The sequence below is a fragment of the Sciurus carolinensis genome, unplaced genomic scaffold (genome assembly GCF_902686445.1).
Source record: "Sciurus carolinensis unplaced genomic scaffold, mSciCar1.2, whole genome shotgun sequence".
In the NCBI taxonomy this organism is placed as follows: Eukaryota; Metazoa; Chordata; class Mammalia; order Rodentia; family Sciuridae; genus Sciurus; species Sciurus carolinensis.
The window spans coordinates 21,712-40,069 of record NW_025920637.1 but is presented as its reverse complement, the minus strand read 5'-3'; the positions used below and the strand labels follow the sequence as shown (position 1 = coordinate 40,069).

Genomic DNA, 18,358 nt, shown 5'->3' with positions numbered 1-18,358 from the left:
GTTCAGGCGGTTGCTGAATCCAAATAGCTCGCTGCCCAACTCTTTCTCTGGCAGCCCCCAGAGCCCCGGCAGATTGCTCCAAAAAACCAAGCGGTGTGCTGCTCGGCTTCCTCTTCAAAGTTCCCCACTTTCCCAGTTCACTGTTCCAGCGGGGGGAGGTGTGTCTTGCCACCTGGGCAGGGCAGCCTTCCCAGAGGTCCCGGACCTACCTCCTGGGCCTGGGAGCCTCACCCTTTGTAGATGAGTCTCCTTAGGTAGTCCCTTCTTAGAGAAGCTGCCGCAGTCCTGGAACCTTTGCTCCACTCCTCAGCTTGCCTCTGTGTAGTTCATTCAAGAAAAGGTGCCTAGGTCCCTGGACCGGACCGTGCTATGCACCTAATTGCCTGGCTATGCGACCCCTCCTCTGAGCAGTCACTTGGAGCCTCGTACATATGCTCCAAGCCCCAGTGACCCGTCACTCGTCTCTTCCTCCAGGCAGCCACCCGGTGCTCTGTGTGGGTGCTTGGAGACCAAGCCACTCACTGTGTACCTCCACTTCCTCTGGACAGCCCCCTCCCCATTGCTCAGGCGGTTGCTGAGTTCAAACAACTGGCCGCCCCACTCTTTCTCTGGCAGCCGCCGGAGCCCTGGCAGATCGCTCCAAAACCAGGTGGTGTGTTGCGCAACCTCCTCTGCAAATTTCCCTGCTTTCCGAGTTCACTGCTCCAGCGGGGGGAGGTGTGTCTTGCCGCCTGGGCAGGGCAGCCTTCCCAGGAAAGTTCCCAGGGGCCCGGACCTACCTCCCGGGTCTGGGAGCCTCACCCTTCGCAGATGAGTCTCCTTAGGTTAGAGAAGCTGCCCGCAGTCCTGGAAACTTCAATCCGCCGTTTTTCGCTCCGTTTTCTAGCTCCGTTTTTTCACCCTGCTTCGCTGTCCGTGTTTACCGCTCTGGTGGGGGGAGGGGCGTCTCACGGAGTCACTCTACTTCACAAAGTTCTCTGCATTCAGGGCTACTGCCCCATCCGGGATGCCTCCCCTATGGGAGAAACTCACCCGGTGGCTTTGAGTTGGTCCCAAGTCACTATCTCCTCTTTTGAATCTTGAGTCCTGGAGCAACATAAAATGCAGCCACCCTCTAGTCCGCCATCTTGAAACCCCCTCTAATTATATTTCTGACAGGCAATTAATGAATTAAGAATTCCTATGTCCATACTTTGTACTTTTCAAATGCTAGGAAGAACCATAGAATTTCTCCAAAATTTGATACTTAAAAGTAAACAGTTGGTCCCATGACTGCAATTTTAACTAAAATATGCAAATGAACAGAAAGCAATATTATTAGCATATTCTGGAACATAAAGAGAGTGTCAAATAATTTTTCTAGAATAATTGAAGTAGGAACAATTATCGGAGAATATTCTTATGTTGTTGACACACAACACTCCAAGTAGAGGAAACACAACATATTAATTTGGAAATACTTTTCTTATTTATACAAAAAAATAAGATTTCAGGGACCAAAATTAAATTAACATAAAATTTCTTTAGACAATATTATTTCCGATTATAAATTCCTATAATTAGTTGGTTAAATAATCATGAATTCTATACCATTAAGAAAGTAAATAAGAACAATATGAATTTAACATATATATATATATATATATATATATATATATATATATATATACTACTAACTACTCCTGTGCCACAAAAACATTCTTATTACTATTTATTTATTTTCACACCAGGAATTGAACCCAAGGGAACTGAACCACTGAAAGATATCCCAGTCCTTTTTTAACTTTTGAGGTGTCTTGCTGAGTCACTTAGGGCCTCAATAAGTTGCTGAGGCTTTAAATTTGCAATCATCCTGCCTCAGACTCCTGAGCTGCCAAGATTACATAATTGCTGACACTGCACCCAGCATACTCTTATTTTTTTATATGAGCCATGAATACCAAGAAAAATTCACTTTCAGAAATCTCACCTGGGTTGATATTTTCAGAATTTTTAGGTTCTGCTTTCATATATTGAACAATTAATGCTCTATGATTGTGTTTGAAAAATTAATAAAATTAGAATTTTAATATTGATATGAAAAACAAAAACCATATTCAGTACATGAAAATGTTTTAGACAACATAATATCAGACTTTATAATATGCAGTTTAAATTTGTAAGCCCAGACATTTTTTTAACTTGACAATTATATGTAAATTTTTCTATTTTGTTTTTGAGATGGGATTTCACAATGAAGTCTGGGCTGGTCTGGAATTTCTGAGTTCAAGCAATTCTCATGCAGTCTCCCAAATAGCTGGGATGAACACACACATGCTACTGCACCCATAAGCTTATATTAAAAAAAAGAAAGATGTAATTATCATGCATTGAAGGCAATAAAGTAAGTATATTAAATGATAATAGCTTGAACTCAGAAAACGTCATGCCCCTGTAAACAATAGCTCTTTTTACTTGCACAATTAATTTCTCTTAAGATTAAGGACTTCTTCCAAAAATAATGGTTGAACCCTAACTTAAAATAATGTTGTAACTTTTAAGTCTAAGTGTGTATTACCATGGATACTCAGGCACTGGAATGAATAAGGGCATTTTGTAGTAAAATGTAATCATCACCAGACTGCAGAGCAACATAACAGCAAGAGACTTGACAAAGACAAAAGCATTTTAAATGTCCTCTTCACTCTCCTTAGACTTTAAGAAAATCCTCAAGTCCTCAAGAAATTAAAGGATGGTGGAAGAGCTAATTTTCAGGGGAGAGTAAAATGATTTTCTGCTCAACTGGACATTTCAAGAACCAAATAGCTAATTAGGAAAATCAAAGTGTGACATTATTTATACCCCATGGTCAGAAATTATACTTGGAATGACAGAGATAAGGCTGGGAACCATAATGATAAAATCTCTAAAACCCTAAGATACTGGTTAGTGATGCATTTCTGTGGTACAGCAATTCACTAACATGTATAAGGAGATGAGGGAAGAAAAGAAGAGGAGAGGAAAGAAAGGAACCTTGGAGAAAACTCACACTCATCATCACTTCTTATCTAGACTCTTGCAGGACTGCTGGCTGATGAATTGATCTATTGTTTCTTACATAGCTGTACCATCAAATTTCATGTGTGAAATGCAATCGCTGTTATTATTTTGAGCCTCCAATCAATTTGATTAGTATTTTAATGTAAACACCCACTATGACCACTAGCAGCAGCATAAGCTAATGTCATCTGTCCAAAGTTATCTGCAGCAGAGACATCAATACCATTCTGGAGAAGCAGCTCAGTCATGTGTTCTGATTTGTGTTACAGAGCAAATATGAGGGTTGTTCTACAACAAGAGAGATCACTTCCACCTTAAGTATTTTAATACAGTTATTTGAACAGCCTATTTATAATATTTTTCCAATCCAACATCTTGCTTTACAGATCCTAATAGGCATAAATATCTTGGGAGAGCCAATATTCAGTTTTGCAAATCACTGCGATGCCTAAAAGGAAAAAAAAAAGTCTTTTCCAAATGAAGGAGAAGTTACAAACTTTAAATGAGAAAACAGGAAGAAAGGGGTCACAATCACATAAAACAAGCTGATGATAGAATTCACATCACAATCAGCTCTTCTGAGTCATTTTCTAAGGGTAGTTTACCCACACAATATCATCGTAAGTGTCCACTCCTATCTTATTCCTTTGTTCTGTTTTTCTTCTTACCTTTCATTTCCCCTGCCAGCTCTTATACTTTGCATGACTCAGCTGACAATGCTTCCAGAACTGTGAATAAGCCACCTCTGCCCCAGTGGCCAGAGTCATCTGAGAGAAGAAAGAAAATTTTCATCTATAAAACGTAAAGTGAAGTCCACAATTTAGAGAAACAAAAGCACACAAAAGAGGCTTGTAGAAGAATGATTTTTCAAAGGGAAGAAAAACTATATCTGATCTCCTAGGAGAATAATAGTTGAATTCTCAAATATTTTCAGGCTTTCTGAAACATATACCTGGTCTTTGGAACAGAAAGGTATCTAAAAAATGAGTGTTATGAATGAGAAAAATCTCTGGTGGGTCTATAACTCTGGGGGAGGCGAATAAGGAAGGGTGGAGAGTGGAAGGAACATAACAGTGAGCAAGTGCTGTTAATATCATATCATACAACTCCCATTTTACAGATCAGGAAGAGGAAAAGTTAAATTACTCATTCAAGCTTTCATTAACATAGTGGGTTAGTACCTTGTATTTATACTCATTCATACCACAAATATTTGTTTACTGGAGCTACTACAGTGGACACATATACACATACACAATCCTCTTCTATTAAGCTTATTTTCTAATTCAAGGAGATAAACAAATATATATGTTAACATATGAGGAGTTGATAAAGCTAAGTAGGGTAGAAAGAGGGTGAAGAGTAAACTGTTCTATATGAGGTGATCAGGGAAGACCTTTCTGAGAGGCAGACATTTAAATAATACTTGATGTGACTAGAGAAAATAAGGTTCCAGGCAGAGGATACAGAACATGCAGAGGTTGTGAGGGGGAAACACAGGGAGTTTCTCAGAGAATGCATTTTTCTTCTAAAATGTAGCCTCATTTCACCATCTTAAAAAACTTATGCAGAGGATAAGACAGATATTATCCCATTAATATAGATTAGGAAGCTCATGCTTAGGGAAAGTAGGTAACTCAATCAGGTGAGACAAAGAGCCAAGAGTCAAATTCACGTCTACTGATTCTACAATTCATGCTTTCTTGATCATGTGACATTGCACTGTGACCAGCATCCTTAAGTCATGATCTAGACTCATCTTCTCCATTTCTTGGCACCATTAAGACTGAGGCACACTCCCTGTCCCACACCATTTCCTATACATATACAGTGCACCATGAGAGCATCCTCTGTCACTGCCTGAGGGTGTGTGACATCACCACTAACATTCTTGATGGAGGTTGAGTCTGGGTCATCATAACCCAATTAGGGAGCACTCTTATCTTCCCCATCCCTCAAGATCCTCAGACTCGCTCTCCTCAGAGGGCAAGCAGAAGGACTGGTAATTTTTCGACTCCCACCAAGCCATCCTTTAACTCATCAGAGAGAAAAGAAAATTAACCTCTCCTTAGAGTACATTTTGCACTGCTATTCACAAAAAAATAACTACCAAGTAAAATTTAATAAGAAACTCACCCTGATTGAAGTTTTGCCATGTCTACTTCCTGCCACTCCAACATTTGACATGGCTCTGTTGGAGTAGAGGATCAAACAGTTGACATGGTCTGTTGGAATAGAGGACTCAACACTTGACACGATTCTGTTGACCATCCTCCCTCTTGGGGGCCATAGGCATGGCATGTCTCCATGTGTAGTTGCTTTTTATTATTAATAATATAAACTTATTGGAAAACATTGAGAAGGTTTTACTGTATTGGGACACAAAATAGTGAACACTGAAAATTTAGCAGTAATACATAGATCAAGATATGAAAATAAACAATTATAGCTGTGCTCGAGATTAAAGGAGACTGTGATTGCTTTAGTATAATAATAGATGGATAAAGAGGCATTCCTCTGAGCTTGGATGCGGTGTTTGACCTTTATCACTTTCCTAGTTTTAATAGTTGATTCTGGAGATACTTTACATAATAAAAATATTTAGGTTAGTCATAAATATAACTTGTGCTTTTCCTGTGTTTAGTCTAATTCTTTGAGAATCAGAATAAGATTGTAGTCTGCCAATATATAAAATTAGAATAGACTAAATATTAACTATAAATTGATTTATTTGCCCTTTAATAATAGTAAAAACTTTTCATTATTAAACACTGGAATTCATGGTGGGGGTGGTTTTTCAGAAAATCTAGTGATGTGTTTGTTCTGAAGATTGAAGGCTGGCAGATCATGGTGCCCTCAGTTTAGCTGGGATACAAGTTTGTTTCAGTTTATCTCGGAGAGAGATTGTTTTAATCTAGCTGGGAAATAAGGTTGTTTTGGTCTTGATTGTCATACAGAGAGAATGTGTACTTTGAGAAGAAGCATTGATTGTACTTTTGAAGGTTTTTCTTATTTTAAGCTAACCATAAAATGATATAATCATTACTAAAGAAAAATATCTATAAAAAGACTGGCAGAAAAATAAAGATTCAGATTCAGCCTCAGAACACTTGGTGACTATGTGTGCTGTTTCTCCACTGTGCCAAAGCCTCCCATCCACCTAGGATACCTGACCCCTGCTAGGGCTGGACCCTGGCAAAGACTTTTGCCAAGAGTCAAATAAACAAGTTTTACTGTAAATTTGTAAATAAACAAGTTTTACAGATTAGCCTGTCTCCTGATTACACTTCAATAATGAGCATCCACCAAATGTCCCAGTTTTTAAGAACATGACTAAAGGGGACTGTTCAAATAAATGGTTCCTCATTGGCTGCAAAAAAAACCTTTAAAATTTCTTGTTTCAATATAAAGCATCTTCTCTGCTTTAGACACTCAAGACTTCTCACTAAAGTAGACTAAATGTTAAAGCTGAATCTTTTAAAACAGTGTTCTGTGGAGCTGGGTGTGGTGGTGCAAACTTGTGATCCTAGCTACTCAGAAAGCTAAGTCAGGAGGATCACAAGTTGGAGGCCAGGTAAACAACTTAGTGAGACCCTGTTCTAAATAAAAAATAAAAAGGACTGGGGAAATAGATCAGTGGTAATGTGTCCCTGGGTTCAAACACTAGTCCAAAAAAAAAAAAAGTATTCTGTTACCAACAGGAAGTAGCAGATTGATAGGTTTTTGAATTTTTAAGTGATTCTAGTGGAGGAGACCAAAATATCTATGTCACTGGAAATGAGAGTACTATCTAGACATACTTTTTCTTATATTACAGATTCTTCCTTTTCACTATTCTTTTCCTCTATTAGTCTCTTTCTCTTGGCTGCTGCTTCCTGTCTTTTTTTTTCTGTCTTTCCTCCATTTCTTCTGGGCTCAAAATCCTCTTCCTTTTGGTAGACCCCTCCTAGAGGCCTGGGATAAGAACCTGTAGGAAGGATGAGATCCAAAGCCAGGAAGGTCAGGAACTTCCTGTTCCTCCATGAGTTTCATTCATCCCCAAAGCAGACTCTCTATAGAGACAATATGCTTAGGTTTTCACAAAACACTGCATCCCTGTGTGGTGGACACTGGCAGCAAGACACTTCAATTTACTTTTCATATTATGAATCTCATTGGCATGGTAGCCACTGAGTTCTAAGTTCAGCCAAAGTACTGGCATAGAGAGTACACTCATTTTGATTCAATTTCATGAGCAATAAGGCACTTCAAAATAGATACATTTTCCTTGATTGAAAGCATACACTATAAGATATCATTTAAAGTTTAAACAATTTTAACATAAAACTTTCTATAAATGTACAATTTATTTTAACACAGAGTATTTTAACATGATTATCTTAATGATAGATAATATTTAGAAAGTACATTTTAAGCACCAAACACTGTAAACATTACATATATCACTTGTGATTGCCATCTTCTCTTTTATTTATTTGTGAAACAGTATTTTTTATTATTGTATACAAATGGGATACATGTTGTTTCTCTATTTGTACATACAGTCAAGGCATAACATTTGTGTAATCATATGTTTACATAGGGCAATGATGTTTGATTATTTTTTCCCTCCCCCCCACCACTCCCACCCCTCTTTTCCCTCTATACAGTCCTTCTTTCCTTCATTCTTACCACTCTCCTTATGCCTAACCCTAAACCTAACCCTAACCTAATGCTAACCCCTCCAACCCCCCATTATGTCCTCATCCGCTTATAAGCGAGATCATTCCTCCTTTAGTTTTTTGAGATTGGCTTATCTCACTTAGCATGATATTCTCCAGTTTCATCCATTTGCCTGCAAATGCCATAATTTTATCATTCTTCATTGCGGAGTAATATTCCATTGTACATATATGCCACAGTTTCTTTATCCATTCATCAACTGAAGGGCATCTAGGTTGGTTCCACAATCTGGCTATGGTGAATTGAGCAGCAATGAACATTGATGTGGCTGTATCTCTGTAGTATGCTGATTTTAAGTCCTTTGGATATAGGCCAAGGAGTGGGAGAGCTGGGTCAAATGGTGTTTCCATTCCAAGCTTTCTGAGAAACCACCACACTGCTTTCCAGAGTGGCTGCGCTAATTTGCAGCCCCACCAGCAATGTATGAGTGTTCCTTTTTCACCACATCCTCGCCAATACCTATTGTTGCTTGTGTTCTTGATAATCGCCATTCAAATTGGGGTGAGATGGAATCTTAGGGTAGTTTTGATTTGCATTTCCCTTATTACTAGGGATGTTGAACATTTTTTCATATATCTGTTGATTACTTGTACACCTTCTTCTGTGAAGTGCATGTTCATTTCCTTAGCCCATTTGTTGATTGGAGTATTTGTATTCTTGGTGGAGAGTTTTTTGAGTTCTTTATAGATTCTGGAAATTAACGCTCTATCTGAAGTATGGTTGGCAAAGATATTCTCCCACTCTGTAGGCTCTCTCTTCACATTGCTGATAGTTTCCTTTGCTGAGAGAAAGCTTTTAAGTTTGAATCTATCCCAGTTGTTGATTCTTGCTTTTATTTCTTGTGCTATGGGAGTCCTGTTAAGGAAGTCTGATCCTAAGCCAACAAGTTGAAGATTTGGACCTACTTTTTCTTCTATAAGATGCAGGGTCTCTGGTCTGATTCTGAGGTCCTTGATCCATTTTGAGTTGAGTTTTGCGTAAGGTGAGAGATAGGGGTTTAATTTCATTCTATTGCATATGGTTTTCCAGTTTTCCCAGCACCATTTGTTGAAGAGGCTATCTTTTCTTCATTGCATATTTTTGGACCCTTTGTCTAGTATGAGAAAATTGTATTTATTTGGGTTTGTGTCCATGTCCTCTATTCTGTACCATTGATCTACCTGTCTATTTTGGTACCAATACCATGCCGTTTTTGTTACTATTGCTTTGTAGTAGAGCTTGAAGATCTGGTATTGCAATACCCCCTGCTTCGCTCTTGCTACTGAGGATTGCTTTAGCTATTCTAGGTTTTTTATTCTTCCAGATGAATTTCATAATTGCTTGCTCTATTTCTGCAAGGTACATCATTGGGATTTTAATTGGAATTGCATTGAATCTGTATAGCACTTTAGGTAGTATAGCCATTTTGACAATATTAATTCTGCCTATACAGGAACATGGGAGATCTTTTCATCTTCTAAGGTTTTCTTTAATTTCTTTCTTTAGTGTTCTGTAGTTCTCATTGTAGAGGTCTTTCACCTCTTTTGTGAGATTGATTCCCAAGTATTTTAGTTTTTTGATGCTATTGTGAATGGAGTAGTTTTCCTAATTTCTCTTTCTGAAGATTCATCACTTATGTATAAAAATGCATTGGATTTATGAGCATTGATCTTTGTAATCCTGCTACTTTACTGAATTCACTTATGAGTTCTAAAAGTTTTCTGGTGGAATTTCCAGGTTCCTCTAAATATATAATCATGTCATCAGCGAACAGGGATAGTTTGAGTTCTTCTTTTCCTATTCGTATCCCTTTAATTTCTTTGGTTTGTCTAATTGCTCTGGCTAGAGTCTCAAGGATGATGTTGAATAGAAGTGGTGAAAGAGGGCATCACTGCCTTGTTCCAGTTTTCAGGGGAAACGCTTTCAGATTTCCACCATTTAGAATGATATTGACCATGGGCTTAGCGTAGATGGCCTTTAGAATGTTAAGGAATGTTCCCACTACCCCAATTTTTCTAGTGTTTTGAGCATGAAGGGATGCTGTATTTTATCAAATGATTTTTCTGCATCTATTGAAATAAGCATGCGATTCTTAACTTTAAGTCTGTTGATATGGTGAATGACATTTATTGATTTCCGAATGTTGAACCAACCTTGCATCCCTGGGATAAAACCCACTTGATCGCGGTGCACTATCTTTTTAATATATATTTGTATGCGATTTGCTAAAATTTTGTTGAGGAATTTTTGCGTCGATGTTCATTAAGGATATTGGTCTGAAATTTTCTTTCCTCGATGTGTCTCTGTCTGGTTTAGTTATCAGGGTGATATTGGCTTCATAGAACGAGTTTGGGAGAGTTCCCTCCTCTTCTATTTCATGGAATACTTGAGGAGTATTGGAATGAGCTCTTCTTTAAAGGTTTTGTAGAACTCGGCTGAGAACCCATCTGGTCCCGGACTTTTCTTTGTTGGTAGGCTTTTGATGACCTCTTCTATTTCATTGCTTGAAATTGGTTTATTTAAGTTGTGTATGTCCTCCGCATTCAGTTTAGGTAATTCATATGTCTCTAGAAATTTGTTGATGTCTTCGAGGTTTTCTGTTTTGTTGGAGTATAGATTTTCAAAATAGCTTCTAATTATGTTTTGTATTTTACTCGTGTCTGTTGTGATGTTTCCTTGTTCATTCCGAATTTTAGTAATTTGAGTTTTCTCCCTGTTTCTCTTTGTTAGTATGGCTAAGGGTTTATCAATTTTATTTATTTTTTCAAAGCACCAACTATTTATTTTGTTAATTTTTCCAATTGCTTCTTTTGTTTCAATTTTGTTGATTTCGGCTCTGATTTAACTCTTTCCTGTCTTCTACTACTTTGGTGTTGGTCTGCTCTTCTTTTTCTAGGGCTTTGAGCTGTAATGTTAAGTTGTTTATTTGTTGATTTCTACTTCTTTTTTTGAATGCACCCCATGAAATAAATCTTCCTCTAAGTACTGCTTTCATAGTGTCCCGGAGATTTTGATATGATGTGTCGTTGTTCTCGTTTACTTCCAAGAATTTTTTTATTTCCCTCCTGATGATTTCTGTTATCCATTCATCATATAATAGTGTATTATTTAATCTCCAGGTATTGGAGAAATTTCTGTTTGTTATTCTGTCATTTATTTCTAATTTCAATCCATTATGATCTGATAGAGTACAGGGTAGTATCTCTATCTTCTTGTATTTGCTAACAGTAGCTCTGTGACATAAAATATGGTCTATTTTAGAGAAGGATCCATGTGCTGCTGAGAAGAAAGTGTATTCGTTCTTTGTTGGATGGTATATTCTATAGATGTCTGTTAAGTGTAAATTGTACATTGTGTTGTTGAGATCTATAGTTTCTTTATTCAATTTTTGTTTGGACCATCTATCCAGTGGTGAGAGAGGTGAGTTAAAATCACCTAGTATTATTGTGTTGTGGTCTATTTGATTTCTGGGATTGAGAAGGATTTGTTTGACGTACGTGGATGAGCCAATGTTCGGGGCATAGATATTTATGATTTTTATTTCTTGCTGATTTATGCTTCCCTTAAGCAGCATGTAATGTCCTTCTTTATCCCTTCTGACTAATTTTGGTTTGAAGTCCACATTATCTGAAATGAGGATGGATACTCCAGCTTTTTTGCTGTGTCCATGTGCATGGTATGCTTTTCCCCATCCTTTCACCTTTAGTCTATGTGTGTCTCTTTCTATGAGATGAGTCTCTTGCAGACAACATATTGTTGGATTTTTCTTTTTAATACAATCTGCCAGTCTATGTCTTTTGATTGATGAGTTCAGGCCATTAACATTCAGGTTATTATTGTGATATGATTTGTATTCCCAGTCATTTGACTCATATTTGCTTTTGACTTGATTTGGTTTCTCCTTTATTTGGCTATTCCTTTAGCTTAGCGCCTCCTGTTGCTGATTTGCATCATTGTTTTTCATCTCTTCCTCATGGAATATTTTGCTGAGAATGTTCTGTAATGCTGGCTTTCTTTTTGTAAATTCTCTAGCTTTTGTTTATCATGGAAGGATCTTATTTCATCATCAAATTTGAAGGTAAGTTTTGCTGGGTATAAGATTCTTGGTTGGCATCCGTTTTCTTTCAGGGCTTGGTAAATGTTGTTCCAGGCCCTTCTAGCTTTTAGGGTCTGGATTGAAAAATCTGCTGATATTCTTATTGGTTTCCCTCTGAATGTAATTTGATTCTTTTCTCTCCGGGCCTTTAAAATTCTGTCTTTATTTTGTATGTTAGGTATTTTCATAATAATGTGCCTTGGTGTGGATCTGTTGGAATTTTGTATGTTTGGAGTTCTATAAGCCTCTTGTGCTTGGTTTTCCATTTCATTCTTCAGATTTGGGAAATTTTCTGATATTTCATTGAACAGATTGTTCATTCCTTTGGTTTGTTTCTCTAAGCCTTCCTCAATCCCAATAATTCTTAAATTTGGCCTTTTCATGATATCCCATAATTCTTGTAGATTCTGTTCATGATTTCTTACCATCTTCTCTGTTTGGCCAACTTTGTTTTCAAGATTAAATAGTTTGTCTTCAATGTCTGAGGTTCTGTCTTCCAGGTGTTCTATCCTATTAGTTATGCTTTCTATGGAGTTTTTAACTTGGTTTATTGTTTCCTTCATTTCAAGGATTTCAGTTTGGTTTTTTTTCAGTATCTCTAACTCTTTATTGAAATGATCTCTTGCTTCCCGTATTTGGTCTTTTAACTGTTGATTGGTGCGATCATTTAATGCCTGCATTTGCTCTTTCATCTCCTCCTTCAATGCCTGCATTTGCTCTTTCATCTCCTCATTTGCTTCCCTGATCATTTTAATCATGCACTTTCTGAACTCCCTTTCTGACATTTCTTCTGCTGTGCTGTCATTGGGTTTTATTGATGTAGTATCTAGGTTTGTTTATGGACATTTTCTTCCCTTCTTTTCTCATATTGGTCAGCTGTCAGTGGGACCCTGAGATATTGCAGATTTCCTCTTTTGGCTTATAGTGTCCTGGTAGATTTCCAGTGTATCATCTCCCAGCCTTCAGTAGCCTGATGTCTTGGAGGAGTTTGATAATGCAGTGCATGTGAAAAAAGCTGCCCCTAGCCCCCTACTGGTTCTAGGGTTTGGAGCAGGCTCTGTGCAGAAAGGCTTTCACTGGGCGCCTGCACCGTGCAGCTGGCCATGTGGGGGGAGCCCACCGCCAGAGTGTGGAAGGCTACCTGGTGAAGACTCTAGCTGCCCTGCCCTGCTCTGATAAGCCACCCCCATCTGTGCCTGCTCCCCAGGCTGTTTCACCCAGTGGGGGAGACTCACCCCGCAGCTCTATTTTTGTCCAAGTCTCTCAAAGCCTCCCCTTCTTGAGTCCTGGGTTCTCGAGCGACTGGAGATGCAGTCACCCTCTAGGCTGCCATCTTGGATAACTCCGTGGAAAGTGCCTGTGGCCAGAGTGGTCAGAGCCACCTGAAGAGGTCTCTGGCTGCCCTGCCCTGATCCCAGAGGCTGCTTGTGGATTGAAGCTCTCCACTGGTTTGTGGACTTGTGGTTGGCTCTATGTAGAAAGCTTCTCACCGGGGAGTCTGCTCCGAGAAGCTAGCCTTGAAAGTCACCTCCCACCGCAGGGGTCCAGGCTGCTTGGGGAAGTCTCTGGCTGCCCTATCCTGGTCCCTGAATCTGCTTGCATGCCAGTGTATGCTCTGCTGGCTCCGGGACTTGGAGCTTGTTCTGGTCAGAAAGGCTCTCACTATGGGGCCTGCTCCGAGAACCTGGAGAAGCTGGCTGTGGGGGGGGGCCCACCTCTGGAGTGTGCAGGGCTGCCTGTGGAAGACTCTAGCTGCCCTGCCCTGCTCTGATAAGCCACCTCTATCTGGTCCTGCCACCCATGCCGAGTTTACCCAGTGGGCAGACTCACCTGTGGCTCTATTTCAGTCCGAGTCTCTCAATGCCTCCCATTCTTAACTCCTGGGTTCTGGAGTTACTGGGGATGCAGTCATCCTCTAGGCCACCATCTTGGATCTGCCCTCTTCTCTTAATGAAACAGAATCATGATTACTGACAACAGGATATGATATTTTGATTTAATATGGTGATCCCTTTAGGGATGGTTTAGAAGAGGGACAGGGCTGCTTTTACCTACACTATATTGTACAATATACTCACCTTATTAATGTTTTTTATGCTAGATTTTTATATAGCTTTTACACTAGGGTTCAGTTAATTTGTTACATTTCAAGAGACACTTATTTCTTAAATCATCCTAAGAGAACAAAAAATGATACTCGATCATTTTTGTTTCTTTTGTAGAAAGAAAGTTTGGAAGAATTTATGATCTCACACAAATTAACATCACCTAAACTGCCTTTATTTTTGAGTAACTGACCCTCTTGACTTTTTTTTTCCAAAAGAATTTTCTGAAGGTTCACCATGGTTCAAAGGATTTTCTCTCTTCCTTACCGGGCTCTTTAGAATAATCTTTACCATCAAATAGATACATATGGTTCCCTAAGAATATAAAACACAAAGTGAGAAATGTTAAAATATTGAACAATAGGTTAATGCTATTCAAAGCAATAACTAGGTGAATAAGAGAATAGCCCATATTCTAAATGGGTGAAGACAAGCTTGTGATAAAAGCATTTCATTTCCTGTTGCACCAACACTGATGAGTTTGGGTTCTATACATGTTCACTTTTCAAAGGACAGAACATTGACTTAAACCCTTTTAGTCCACCCTACATGATGTGGGAATCTGCTGAATCCGTCTACACTGCTAAGTCTCAAATCATTCATTCATTCCACAAATATTCCAAGTCCAAATCTCACTGACTTTTAAGATCCCCTAATAAAATCTCAACATTTTTAGTCCAAACACACTTTTAATACTCAACTCTTTTTCCATTTTTCTATAATATTAAAAGGAACAAGGGGCAAATCTATGAGAAAATTTTAAAAAATCACAAAAAATAATTCCTAAGATTTATAATATTCTCTGTAGATCTCACAAAGAATCTTCATGTTTCTTACCTCAATCCTGGTGTAACTAACTCCACTTATGAAAGGAAACTGAGATTCACACAGGGATTAAAGGGTTCCTTAATTCTCTCTGCTACAAAATGAACAAGGTATATTTTTCTGATTCTAAGATCAGTATGTTCTTTTCAGTAGATTAATGTGTATAGAAAAGTCGAGAGAAAACAGCCTTGCAAATAATTATGGCAAAAACAACAAGGAAAATAGTATGAATTTTTCCTTAATTTTTGCAGTACTTGGGATCAAACCCAGGGACTCACACTTGCTAGGTAAGAGCTCCACCACTGAGTGACACCACCAGCTGATATAGTACTCTTAAGTAGCACTTTATGCTATCAGAGCAATTTCACATCTATTACCACATTTTATTTTTGCAACTGTGTAAGAGTAAAGAAGACATTAATAGCACTATTTTACAGATGAAGACACAAAGACCCAATGAGGTTGGGTGATCTGCCAAGATCAAGAATCATGTGATAAACAACTAAGACCAGTAACCACAGATAGGTAAGATAATGATTCAAAAGTGAAGTGTATTTAATAACACATGTTACCAAATAATGTATTTTCACAGCATTATAAAATCAACAACTCTAAGTATGTTTTCCCCAGAGAGTATGAAAGCAAATATTTTCATTCTCAAGAGATCAATTGCTTCACACTTCTACCCAAATCTAACCAGCTGTAATACTAATTGGCATTTGCTACTTAAATCAGCAGTGGGCTTTCAGTGAGGCACTCTATCAACAAGTGGAAAAAAATAAAGAGCTGAGATGTGTCAAATATGATTAACATATATAGCATCAAACAGCATGAAATTCTCAATTTACCATGTAAATGTTCTTTTTTAAAATCTTTAGCATTAAAGGTAAAGCAACCTTACTTTTTACTTAAATTTGATTGGGCTGCTCTAATTACTATTCTTTAAAGTTTATTTACATTATTTTTAATGATGCTCCATGTCTTTAGTCTGTTTCTAATAGTCAGTTGGAGCCCAAAGGTCTAGACCCTCACCTGTATCCTGCCAGAGGTACCATTTATCACAAAGAGAACCAAGACATGGTCATTGAAGCCAACATTCCAGATTTTAATCAAGCTGGGGAATTTTTTGGCCATTAGATTGTCTGGAAAAATACCTTTTTTTAGGCAGGTGAAGATATACAATCATCTTTCTAAAAACACTGCACTTTTATTTTGTTTTAGCAAATAAAATTAAATTAATATAGATGACTACAGAAAAGAGTGTATACTTGATACTAAAGTCATCAAATATAACTTAAAAATATGACCACACATATTTATTTTTTCTCTCACCTGAAACAGCTAAATAATAATAAATGAATTACTAAAAAGCTATATGAGGCAATGGTATGTTAAACGTTCACAAACTCTTTGGAAAATGAAAACAATTTAAGAAGAGCTGTGGAACCAAAACACAGGTATCCAGCTGGGACAAACTAGAGGAATGAAAACCCTCTTAATACTCCAAAAGCCTAGGACTCATGGTCCTTACAAGGGCACCATGATGTGGGGCAACTGAAAGGATCCACACACCAAATACTGGGAGTACCATGAGCTCTTGGATCCCTGTCTTTTCAATTTAAACAATTTTGCTATAATGGTTTATCTTCCAAGGATGATAAAAAATGACTCATCTAAGGATAAAATGAGTTGTCTAGTGATGTCTTCAAATCTGTGTGTCTGGAAAGACTCCCCCAGTGCAAAAGATGACTTGCCAAATAGTGCACTGGCATGAGGCCCAAAGGCTGTCCACCTGCTCACAACAGAGCTATCTGTCAGCTTTGGGACATTTCACCAGCACCCTGATCAGACAGTCACAGGACACCAGATGTTTCAGGAAAACTGCTAATAAGAACAAGGGATTCTTTTTGAAAAAAGAAGAGGAAGAAGGAGAAGCAAATAGAGGAAGGAGGAGAAAAAAATGGAGAAAGAGAGACAATACAGTGGGCAGGGCAACATTTTTGTAAAGGCATAATAAATATTCTCCCTGGGATATATTTTAAAAAACTATAATAAATATTATATCCTTGAAATTAGAACAGGATACAAACAATAAGCAGAGAACTAGAAAGTGTTCTTGAATATAAATGTGATACTGTTGTAAAAAATTTTAAAGATAAGACACAAGAAAAGTAAAAAAAACAGTGTTCTGTAAAATAGTGCCAGTCACCTGAATTTTGAATTCTTCATATATCCTATAAAAATTGCACCAATCAACAAGGATAATGAAACCACCCCTAATCAAAGCCTACTACAAAATTAGAAATCAGAAACTACTTTAAACTTCCATTTGTAGGTAAGTAGAGAAATGAACATCCTAAACCTGGTGAGCCAGCTCTGAAGTGCTCACTTGTCTGGGTAGGCAGACAGAGATTGCATAGGAGAAAGGAAAGTGGGTTTCTAGTAGTGCCAGATGAAATTTATTCTCCAAAATAAGAACCACACTCCAAATGGGAAAACAATGAGGATGGGTCCGAGTCCTGGTAGATCACAGCAGTGCCTACTAAAGAATCAAAAGTGAGGGATCGACTCACGCAGCTGCAAGACGCCGTGAACTCGCTTGCAGATCAGTTTTGTAATGCCATTGGAGTGTTGCAACAATGTGGTCCTCCTGCCTCTTTTAATAATATTCAGACAGCAATTAACAAAGACCAGCCAGCTAATCCTACAGAAGAATATGCCCAGCTTTTTGCAGCACTGATTGCACGAACAGCAAAAGATATTGATGTTTTGATAGATTCATTACCCAGTGAAGAATCTACAGCTGCTTTACAGGCTGCTAGCTTATATAAGCTAGAAGAAGAAAATCATGAAGCTGCTACATGTCTGGAGGATGTTGTTTATCGAGGGGACATGCTTCTGGAAAAGATACAAAGTGCACTCGCTGACATTGCACAATCACAACTGAAGACAAGAAGTGGTACCCATAACCAGTCTCTTCCAGAGTCCTAGCACCATGTGGCTAAGAAAAGAACTGTTAAATGACACTAAAAATTCTGTACCAGATTTAGATATAAGCCTTTCCAAAAGTTACAGAAACTTTGACGTGTTACCTTTTTAGCTATTTTTAACAGTCTTCTGTTTTTGCTCTTGGTAAATACACTTATATGATTAAACCAACTTTAAGCCATTTTTTTTATCTAATGAAATTATTAAGGCATATTGAACTAATGTTCATAATACAATTAAACATATGTTATAATGTTCTATCTTTTCTTTTTCTTGTATCTTTATAGTCATTTTGCAAATCAGACTATTCCTCAAGCCAGAGATGGGGGACATTTTGGATGGGGGAACACCATTTTAGATTGGTGTCCTGCCTCTTGGGAGGTGGCATTGTTTGGTTTTTGAGATTTAAGCATAAAAGGTTCAGAAACTGTGAAAAAAAAAAAAGAATCAAAAGTGAAAGGCCAGAAAGTAGATGCAGTTAAAAATTTGAGGAAGAACTGCTTTCATGTGAGAAAGAGGTAATTTAGAAAGGGAGGCATCTTTTGATAATTTTATAACAAAGAGAAAGAAAGAATTAAGTAGTAAAAATTGAGAATTACAAAAC

General features: G+C 37.9%; 1 protein-coding gene across 1 annotated transcript; it reads left to right on the top strand.

The window, feature by feature from the left end:
• Window positions 1-17,292: 17,292 nt before the first annotated feature.
• On the top strand, window positions 17,293-18,014 carry LOC124975866 (mediator of RNA polymerase II transcription subunit 21-like; the record flags this gene model as incomplete). Its single annotated transcript, XM_047538358.1, has 1 exon — window positions 17,293-18,014. A coding segment is annotated over one exon (465 nt), but the record flags the coding sequence as incomplete, so codon positions are not given.
• Between the last annotated feature and the right edge of the window lie 344 nt (window positions 18,015-18,358).